This window comes from Hemitrygon akajei, chromosome 14 (assembly GCF_048418815.1).
Source record: "Hemitrygon akajei chromosome 14, sHemAka1.3, whole genome shotgun sequence".
Classification (NCBI taxonomy): Eukaryota; Metazoa; Chordata; class Chondrichthyes; order Myliobatiformes; family Dasyatidae; genus Hemitrygon; species Hemitrygon akajei.
In genome coordinates this window covers 55,916,844-55,928,240 of record NC_133137.1, presented here as the reverse complement: position 1 = coordinate 55,928,240, position 11,397 = coordinate 55,916,844, and the positions used below count along the sequence as shown (strand labels likewise).

The following is an 11,397-nucleotide window of genomic DNA, read 5'->3' as shown; positions in this document are numbered from 1 at the left end:
TCTTTGTCTTTATATCGGCCATCTCCCCTCTCCACCTTCCATTCTGTTTCAGGATTTTGACTGAAATATTGCAAGTCTTTCTCCTCCCACAGATGCTACTCTATCCATCAAACTCTGAACTCCAGCATCTGCAGTCTCTTGTGTCCTAGTCAAAGCTCCATATTTCTGGACCGATGCAGCATTGTCTACCAGGGTTCAGACCTGCATTCAGTCTGTTATGTTTGACAAACCATAGAAAAAGCAAAACATTTTACCAGAGCCTATTGGACGAGAGAATAAAATTATTTTTCTTGTAGTTTAACTTTTACTCTGCTTGCTTGTATTTTTTAAATTTTATTTTTTTAATTGAAGTTCATCATCAAACAACCATGTCCATAAGATGTATTTCAGACATTGTACATATATATCATATAATCATATATATCACAAATCTCCACAAAGTATTAATCTGAGGTATACACTTATAGAAAAGAGTGGAAAGAAAAAAACAAGCAAAAGGAAAGAACTATGTACAAGTAAGGAGTGATTTTTTTTTACAACATATTCATTGATTTGTGAGAATAAAATCAGGCCTATGAGGCATTATGTAGTTAAACCATTTTTCCCAGTATGAATCAAATTGTTCCAGCTTATGATTAACAGATGCTGTTACCTTCTCCATTTTGTAAATGTCCATTGTAACAGTATATTCATTAAGTATTTATCTCTTTTCAACCATTCTTGAGGTATATACCCAAAATATATGGTCTTACTCTCTAAGGGTATTTCACATTTAAAGATGTCTTGTAGGGCTTGCTTGTATTTTTACATTATCACCTGTATACATGTAATTGTTCAGCGAAAATTTCAGTATTGATGATTCTGTATATTTCAAGAAGCTCCTCTGTAGCCAATGTTTTGCCACTAAACTTAGCTATTGAATGAGTTAATCATTTCACTGGAATGTTTTATTTTCAACCAGCCTGAGCTAGTTTTCAGTATAAGAGGACCACAGCATTTTTTTTGCTTGTCGTTTTATTTCTTCTTCATTCTTATAACACTTAATAAACATCCATCACCAACAAGTTTTATGCCTCATTCTTGACTTCTGAAGATCTTTGCATTGCAAAGTCACCAGGATCCAGCAAGCCTTATTTATTGATATTGGTTTACTATTGTCGAATGTACCAAAATCCAGTAGAAAGCTTTTCTTGCATACTGTTCATACAGATCTATTCATTACATAGTGCATTGAGTAAAACGAAGTGGAACAACAATGCAGATTAAAGTATAAAAGCTACAGAGATAGTGCTGAGCAGGTAAACAATATGGTAGAAGATCATAACGAGCTAGATTGTAAGATTAGGAGTTCATTTTATCTTATAAAAGGTCCGTTCAAGTGTCTGAAAACAGTGAGATAGAAACTGGCCTTGATCTTGGGTTGCGTGCTTTCAGGTTTACAGCCATGGGAGAATAACAACTAATCTTCGGCTGAAATTTACTTAGCCTGGTGCTTGCTAGAGCTCTGAAGAAACCAAAAGTCGTGCCTGGAAATGTGCCTAGCTTGCACCTTGGTGAACACATTAGAATATCAAAGTACTTCTCTGCTGCCCATCCCTTCATTCCACTGTTACACCCATGTCAGCACTTGTATGCACATAGGCAGTGGGAGAGGAAGGTTGGGGAGGATGAAAGCAGAGCCAATCAGGGCCTGGATGGTACAATTCTGCTTTGCTATCAGGAGTCAGTCATGCAATTTATTGCAAAATGCTAATTCTAAATTCTTTATCTTCAGTGTAATGAGTGCCACAGCGCTAGATCACCTACTGGCATATTTGTTGGTGTCTTTCCCTGTAGATATCTAACAGAGGGGTATCAGGGTCCACGTCTATATAGAACCCTTAAAATTGCTGCACAAATTGATAGGTTGTTAAGAAGGCATATTCTGTGTTGGCCTTCATGAGTTGTGGGATTAAGTTCAAGAACCGTGAGGGGTATGCTCAAAATATGACTGGAATACAGAAAGGTGCTGGATAAAGTTCAGAAAAATCATGATGGATCACATGCACCTGCTCATGGATAGTTTGTCCCACCGCTATCAAGGAAGAGGCTGTGCATCCACATCAGGACCACCAGACTCAAAAACAGTTACTTCCCCCAAACCCTCAGGCTGATCAACACCCAACCACATCCACACACCCATCACCACTACTTTATCATTTCACTTCAGTCACCTTATGTACTGATACTCCTGTACCTAGCATCACTCTATGTACATACAATCAAATCAAGTTAATCAAGTTTATTGCCATTTAACTATATACATGTATATAACATATATAACCATATAATATATATAGAAATGAGACAATAATTTTAATGATAAATATTAGGATATATAATTCTCCAGGGCCAGACAGGGCAAAGAAAGATTAAGCCAGTCTTAATTGAGGTGTATAAGATGATAAAGTGGTCAGTGAGTGCTTTTTCCCAGTATAGCAAGGGGATGTATTTTAAGGTGATTGGAGGAAAATACAGAGAATGGTTAAGTGCTGCGTAGCTTTCATGCCATCAGTAATGTATCATAGAAAAATGGAATCACAAGACCATAACACAATGGAGCAGAACTGGGCCATTCGGCCCATTGAGTCTGCTCTGTCATTCCATCATGGCTGATTTATTAACTCTTCCAATCCCATTCTCCTGACTTCTCTCCATAACCTTTGACAATCTTACTCAGCAAGACCCTATCACTCTCTGCTAAAGAATTATGAGGCAGTTTGTTGTCCTTTAGCAACTGATCAGACCAAATTAATTGTCAGTCAGAGAGAACAGAAATAGGCCCTTTTGCCCACGTCTGTAATGGTCTTTTTGGTCATTTGCCCACATTAGGTCTATATGCTTCTGTTTTGCCTATTTAAATGCCTGTCTAAATGTCTCTTGAACATAGTGTCTGTATCTGACTCTACCACATGCTTCACCAGGGAGATCCAGGTATCAACCATGCCCTGTGTACTGTGGCAAAAATCATAGAGCATAGAGGTAGTCCCTTTTGACCCAGCCGAATGTTGATACCTGTCTGTATTAATCCAATTTGTCTGCATTAGGTCCACATCCCTCTCTGCCAGGGGTTCCCAACCTGGGATCCACAGATTTCTCAGTTAATGGGTAGAGGTCCATGGCATAAAAAGGGTTGGGGTTCCCTGTTCTATGTCCTTCCTATTTTAGTATCTGTTCAAATACCTCTTAAACTCTGTGGCGTTTCAGGAGCAGAAATGCACAATACATATATATAAACGAAATAAGTACTGAGAAAAGAGAGCAAAATTAGTGAGGTGAGGTTCCTGAAACGTTGAATGAGCGTCTTCAGGCTTTTATGCTTCCTTGTTGATACTAGCAATTAGAAGAGGGCAATGGGATCCTTTTTGATGGATCGTCTTCTGAAGGATTCCTCGATGCTGGAGAGGCTAGCGCCCATGATTTCTACATCTTTTAGTTAGAATCAAGAGGAATCGATCTTGAAAAGTGATTAAAATGTTTACCTTTTTCTCATACTTAATTTTCTTGTTGTTGGCAGGCTGTAATTTGGTTATTTTTATTTTTTTAAAAAAGCTTGTTTGGAGCATGGACAGGGATGTTGAAACATTATGTAACTGTGCGAGGTTCGTGGATCTGAAGACGGAAGTGTATTGACCGGGGAGGGTGCGGTTTTTAATCCAGTAATTGTTTTTTTTTATTTCAATAGTTGAAATAGATTTTCCAGAGAACCGCAAAAGCGACTTTCACGAAAACTTCAGAACAAAGTCAACTAACTAGTAAAATCAGAACAAACGGCAACCGGTCCGAGTATCTGAAACACGAACGGGTTTTACTGTGTATATATTTATATACTTTGGCCAAAATTTCACGGTAGATGTTTGAACAGAATTATTTCAAGATTTTTTTATTTGAACGGAGTAACCATTTAGTCACAGAAAATGACAAGAAAAACTACAGTAGCTGGAAGTCTGAAATAAATAGTAGTGGAAAATACAGCACGGAATAGGCCCTTCGAGCAACGCGCGATTTAACCCTAGCCTAATGACAGGACAACCTACAGTGACCAATTTACCTATCAACCGATACGCCTTTGGACTGTGGGAGAAAACCGGAGAATTTACAGACAGCGGCAGGTATTGAACCCGGTTCGCTGGTACCGTGAAGCGTTGTGCTAACCACTACACTACCATGCCACCCGAGTAACAAAGATGGGCCAAATAGTCTTCTGCGCTACTTTAGTAAATGGCAGTGAGTAAACCGTGATGGGAGTGTGATTTGTGTAAGGCGGAACATTGATAGCTGCAGATCAACCCAATTCTTTACACGTTTAATGAAAACCATGGTATTGTTGGAGAAGAATCGATTCAATGGTAATATGAAACTAGCGCGGAAGTTGACGTCCACCGTCACTTCATATCATACATTTGCCATTTATTCATTCTTCCGTAATAAATAATCACAAAAACGTCTGGATCAAGCAATGCGCACGAAGTAACTTTTAACCTCTAGTTACAAGAAATAGAATTAGTAATCGGGGGTTCCAACAGGTAATCTATTTACATTTAAATAGACGTACATCAGTAGGTGGGGATATGACGACTGGGTTTCAAACGTGAACGGGAATAAAAGCGTCTTGCATGTGGAACTCTGCTCGGTGACAGGTTCGACCATTTTGGAGTACCTCTGAGAGTTTGGAGTCCCCTTTCAGCATCTCTGTCCAGGGACAGCTCCCCCGCCGTCCGAGCAGCCTCGAACCAACACCAGTCTTCTTAGATCGGTGGGGACAATTTTCGATTTTGCCTCGTGGCTCCCTCCTCATTAAAATGCAGGTAAGAAGAAGTGTAGATTTGTTTTTTGATAGTTTGTAAAAAGTGCCCATCATTTTGTCTTCAAGCAGAAAGAACTTAAAATAATTTTCATTCAGATTAGAATTTAATTTGTTGACGGCAACTAAGCAGGGATGTGTTGTGTTATTCAGTCAGTTGAAGTAGCTCATCATTGAGAGACGTGTCCTTACCTGCCTTCCAACCAGAAATTTTAACGAGTTAAGAAGGACCGATATCAGTGTGCTTTGTGTTTTATCCTCTCTGAACAGATTCGGCTGCTGTTGTTCGTGGCTGTCATAGTACATTGCCAAAATGGATACTTTGGGAAACCGGTCTCCAATGATAAACTTGTTTCCGTGGGTAAGTGTACCAAGCTGTTTAGTAGTCGATAAATTATATTCGTTCGTTGGGTAAGGATAAAAGTAGTCAAAATATAACGTAATAGTGTTTTCAGTTAGTTTGGAAACTATAAATTCGTGTTGTAAAGACAATCGAGAGCGGAATGTTCATACCTGCCACTGAACGGAGTTGTTATAATTTTATTCTAATTCTCATCACGGTTCTGTAAAATCTAATTACTGCTCTAGGGTGCTCAGTAATATACCAATTAGTAAAACTTGATTCTGGCCGAAGCAACTACCTCGGGCAACATTGTTTCCTCGAAATTTCAAACTAAAAATAAACGCTGGCACTGCAGAGAGAAAAAGAACAATTGATAATTATTACAACATACTCTTGGTGAAAACTAAGTCAACCAGATCCCTATTCAGTTATCTGAGTTAACAATTTGCTAGATTAAAGTAACAATAAGAAGAACTGCAAAATTTGGTGTGGAAAGCAACTTATGAGGAATATCAAAAGCCACATGCAACAAGACCTAAAATTAAGTTTGGGTATAAGAGGGTATTTAAGAGCAAAGAGAGAACCGTAAAATGACTAACAGTAACATTTTAACAAAGATTAAGAATTTTGTTGAATACTTAATTTGCACCAGTATTTGCAATAGATTGAACATAGTAACCATCCCAAGCAAAGGACTATTGGAACAGTCAAAAAGCCTCTTCAAAATTGTCATTTTTTAAAATTAAAAATTAAATAGGTTAAGCAATAGCAATGACAAGTAGTAAGTGCTCTGGAGATTAAAAGACATGATAGAAGCAGATGCCTATTGTCTTCCCAAGTTTTTTTTCAACAGAGAAACCATCGCTTCCAGTTGAAAAACTGTGTACGCAGTAAACTATGAAAGGTGAGAGGAGGAAAGCAAAGAAGTTCCCAAACATCTGCTGCTGAAAAGTAATCAACATCTATAATTTAGCAAGGAGTGTCTGAACACTGTGAAATATTTCATCCGATCTGGAGGAATTAGAGAGTGTAGGTTGTGCTTAATGCACTTGTTGTTTTTAAACCTGAGGTGAAAACTAATCTGTGGGTGAGGGGTATTATTGATTTGGATTTCCTTCATTTAATAAGACCTTATTATAGCCAATGTTGAATTAAGGCATATTATCGATCCAGTTTGAAAACTGGTTTAACAGTAGGACACTATGAGGAGGGACATGGATCAGGTTCACTAACTAGTAGCCTGTGACTAATGGTTTGCCTTAAATAACCAGTAATGAGGTTCATTCATTCACCACACCAATGTATGTCTTGAAGGTTGGGTGCAAAGCCAGATAATGAAGTTTGTTAAACAAAGACAAACAATGTAAGCAATGTTCCCTCTAATTTGTAATGATCAGTGTGTGCAAAAATCTTGTGCTATGCAATTTTTGCCCAGTGAAGCATGTACACACTGAATAATTCCTTCAATAAAAACAGTATAAATAAGCCAGTTTTAAATTCTGCAGACAAATCATTACAATTTCTATGTTGTCAAAACACCATCTACATCAGAATCTGGAAAATGAAATGTGATTGTGAAACATACTTAATATGCCATTGAGCTAGGGATGACAACCTTTTGTGTGAAGTTTAAATTCCTTTGCGCGCTAGTAGCAGAAGGTGTGTGTGTGTGTGTGTACACACACCCCCCCCACCACCTTAGAGGGAACATTGAATGTAAGTGGCATCCTTAAGTGTGCAAAAGAAAGAAAAAAAAGAAAGAAATATCAGTAAATTCTAAGATTGTTTAAGGTTGGAGCAAAGAGTTTACATAGTGTTTACAAAGTTCAAAATTCAAAGAAAATTTATTATCAAAGTACATATAAATCATGTATTATATGAGATTAATTTTCTTGTGGGCATATTCAATAAATCCATGATAGAATAATAGCTATAATATAATCAATAAAAGACCACACCAACTTGGATATTCAACCAGAGTGCAGAAGACAGCAAACTGTGCAAATGCAAAATAAATAAATAAATAAATAAATAAATATATATATATATATAGGGGGGGAGAGAGAGAGAGAGAGAGAGAGAGAGAGAGAGAGAGAGAGAGAGAGAGAGAGAGAGAGAGAGAGAGAGAGAGAGAGAGAACATGAGATGAAGAACCCTTGAAAGTGAGTCCATAAGTTGTGGGAACCTTACAATGTTGTGGCAAGTGAAGTTGAGTGAAGTTAACCCCTTTGATTCAAGAATCTGATGGCTGAGGGGTAATAACTATTCCTGAACCTGGTGGTGGAGGTCCTTGATGATGGACAGACATTGTTTTAAAGAAATATACATACCAATACCTTCAATATCATGAAGGACTAGAAGCAAAAAAGCAAATAACATACTGACCCTTATATCTGGAAGAGTAGAATACTAGCAGATAGAATTAATACTTCAGCTGTACGAAGTGCAGATTGGATCACATCTGTACTGTGAATAATTCTGTTAAGTATACCTTAGAAAGGATATATTGGCCTTAGAGGGAGTGTAGTGAAGAATTCCCAGGATAATATCTGACCTCTATAGATGCAGATATGAAGAGTGATTAGACTAACCAAGTGGACTTCCTAGAATTAATTGTTCATTTAAACTGATCAAAGTTTAAAATAGTAATGGGAAGGGACTGAGAGAAGCTGCTACTACCAACGAGTAGGCCAATGATGCAGTAGTTAAACTATTACACAACTGGTATTCCAGTTTTACAGCTGAGCCTGAGTTCAGTCTAATCATAGCAGCATTTGAAATGTAGTTAATAATCTGGAATTTAAAACAAAAACTATTAGCAATGGTGAACATGAAACTACCATTAATTTGGTATTACTAATGTCCTTAAAGAGAAGAAAAACTGCTACTCTCAGTCAGACCTGTATGTAATTCCTACAGCAATGGGGTTGACTCTTAAATGCCTTCTGAAGGCAACCAGAGATGCTAGAAATGGGCAGAAACTACTGGTCTTGCCAGTGATGCCCACATTCAGGTAAATCAATATTGCAGGAAGTATTGGGCTAAGGACATTTTTAAATATTGGAACCAGTCTTTTGAGAAGCAAGGTTAGGAACATATCTCAATGCCAACTGTTTTTATTTTAATTTTATTTGGAGACAGTTACAGGCTCTTCCAGCCCACCAAGCCCAAGTCACCATTGACCAATTAATCTACAAACCCATATGTCTTTGGAATGTGAGAGAAAACGGGAGCATCTGGATCAGGACCATGTGCGTTCACAGGGAGAATGTACAAAGACCTTACAGACAGTGGTGGGAATTGAACCTGGGTCACTGCTGCTGTAATAGTGTTACACTAACTGCTACACTATGAAATTCCCTCTATGGAAATGGCACATTAGGTTAAATTAAATGTTAAACAAAATTGTTAGTGTAAAAGAAATAAAAGGTTTTGAAGTTAGGCACTAGTCACCCATAGACACATTCAATGGGAAAATGAGCTTGAAGGTTAAAAAAAACTCCATGCTCTGCAAATGATGTTTGGATTCCAGGTAGTCAATATAATTTATCTTTGGTTCTAGATCATTTAAGAATGCTATCAGAGAGCACATTCACATAATGGGTTGGAGAAGTTTGACACTCTCCCCATTTCTTGTGATTACTCTATCACTCTGCGCACCATTGATGCTGGGCAACATTTTCTAAAGGGGAGAATAATTGTTTTATGTTATATAAAGGTATCAAAAAACATTCAGCAAAGATGATCAATGCTGTTGAAGGTGCAAGGGTGGGATATGCTGGCTTATAAATGTTCCTTCATCTCCATGATAAAATTGCTGTTTGCAGTGATCTTGAAGTCAAAGTCAAGGCTATTGTCAAATGCACACGTACATGTGTGCACAAGGGCAATGAAAAAATACTCGCAGCAGTGTGGCATTAGATATACCGTAGTATTAAAGACACAACATTCACAGGAGGAAAAACATAAATTATTTGAGAAAGGGTGAAGTTCAAAGTAAATTTATTATCAAAATACATATATGTCACTATATGCTACACTGAGATTTACTTCCTTGTGGGCATTCACAGTAAACATAAACACAGTTAGAACGCAGCATGAAAACAGTTAGAACCAAAAAGAAAAGTCCATTGTAGTGCAGTGGTCAAAGAGGTCATGGTTTTGCCAAATGGAGTGATTAGTGTTGTGTGGATTGGTTCAAAAACCAAAGGTTTGAAAGGAGGTGGCTGTTCTTGAACATGGAGGTGTGGGACTTCAAGTTTCCGTCTGACGGTAGTGGCGAGAAGATGCCATGGCCCAGATGGAGGAGATGTTTATGATGGATGTTACCTTGCTGACACAGTGTTTACTAAATATACTTCTGATAATGGGGAGGAGTACTGGGCTGAATGCTGTACTCTCTGCAGCTACTTACATCCTTACAAAAATTCCTGATCTGAAATGAAAGTTGATCTGTTAACCTAGTTTTGGTTCGGAAGAAAAATAAAGAAAAAAATATTTATTTTTAGCTATCAATGTGATTTTGCATTGTAAAATAATTAGATCCAAAGAAACTCTGGATTCATCCTAATCAACATTATTTCCCCACTTCAATTCTAATTTCACTGAATCACCATTTGATACTTTTATAAGTACCTAGCAACCTAGGTAGTTTTGGGACAACATTTAATTAGAACAGTAACATAGAACAATACAGCACAGTAACAGGCCCTATGGTCCAACATGAGATGACCACATGACCAATCTAACTAATTCTATCAGCCTGCACATGATCTTTGGTCCTCTGCCTGTTCATGGGCTGTCTAAACGCCTCAAATATTGCTATCATTTCTGCTCCCACTGGCTCCCCTGGCAGTGCATTCCGTGCAGTAGCCACACTCTATGTAAGAAAAATACTTGCATTGCCCATATGCCCCATCGCCCACCATAAAACCATGTGCTCTAGGATTGGACATTTCCACCCTGGGAATAAGACTCCATCGACCCTATCTAAGCACTTGTAATTTTATATACTTGTGTCAGGTCGCATTAGAATCAAAATGAATTGTGCAATGATGGCCACTTTCCAACGTTTGAAAATCAAAATAATTGCAAATGCAGGATATCTGAAATAAAATTCAACACAAACTTTAAAAACATAGGGCAGATTGTGACAAGACCAATAGGGTTAAAGCTTCAGATCGAAGATCCATCCTCATACTTTCTTTTAATTTAAAACTATCTTCTTTTTCTCTCTTTCCCAGTTCTGAAACAATGACTTGGACTTTTTTTTTCTCTCTACGGACGCTGCCTGACCCGATGAACGTTTGCAACGTTCGTTATTTTATTTTTTTTCTCCCTTCTCCCCTTTCTTAACAACTTTTAACTCCTGTTGCAGATTCAATATACCCGGCCCGCGAGTCCGAATTTCCCGGCAACTCCCTCGTCCTGGCTCGGAATTTAGATGGCCAGAACTCATCGGAACAGTCTAGCATGTGCTACTTCCTCCAGGAAAGCGACCTGGAGAGTCAGATTTCCTGCAAACTGAGATTCCAAAGGAGTAAATTTAACTTCAACCCGTTTGGACTTCGGTTTGGAAAGAGAGGTGACGCCGGCTCAATGGCCTGGAAAACGGCGGTAAACGGGAACAAGCTCCCTTATCTTTGGAGGCACAAGAAACCGGCATGCCGGGTCCTTCAGAGCAATTGCTAACAGTCTGCGCTAGATTTCTATTAGAGGCTTGTTGAATGGTGTCCCCCCCCCCCCCCCCCGTTTCAGTTAATGCGATGTAAAACTGCAGTATCCATGGAGACCAGCAGTGACTTGCTGTTATCCGCGTCCTTCCAATGATACTTTGATAATTCCAGCAGAGTTGCATTACTTTTGTATGTCATGTGTAATGTAACGCGAGTTAGTTCTGTCCAGGTACACAATAAATGTAGCAGAAATGGATTAGTTTGTAATCTCAGTAGACTCGCGTGTTGAATGATCTCGATGTCGACTAGAATATCAAAGACACTGATCTCACTTCTAGATCTATTTCTCTGTGTATTGTCGGTCAATGTCAGTTTTCAACTGGTTCTACATCAAATAAAGAATTCAATTTCCGTTCCAGTATAAGTGTGGAGCTGGGATATCACGATGAATTTGTTGGTCTATGTATTCGTTTTGAAAGTTCAAAAAACATCGTGCCCATTAATTACCCACTCAAGATAAAGTTTTAACCTTCAAT

At 38.3% G+C, this 11,397-nt stretch overlaps 1 protein-coding gene across 1 annotated transcript; it reads left to right on the top strand.

Moving 5' to 3' along the window:
- Positions 1 to 4,515: 4,515 nt before the first annotated feature.
- Positions 4,516 to 11,117, top strand: kiss2 (kisspeptin 2). The gene is made up of 3 exons (XM_073066984.1): positions 4,516 to 4,847; positions 5,114 to 5,204; positions 10,564 to 11,117. Exons 1-3 carry the CDS (start codon positions 4,842 to 4,844, stop codon positions 10,875 to 10,877), a joined length of 411 nt encoding a protein of 136 aa, XP_072923085.1. The 5' UTR covers positions 4,516 to 4,841; the 3' UTR covers positions 10,878 to 11,117.
- Positions 11,118 to 11,397: the final 280 nt, after the last annotated feature.

Coding starts and splice junctions, on each gene's coding strand:
- kiss2 (XM_073066984.1), top strand. Junction 5,205..10,563: donor TGATAAACTTGTTTCCGTGG/GTAAGTGTACCA, acceptor CTCCTGTTGCAG/ATTCAATATACCCGGCCCGC.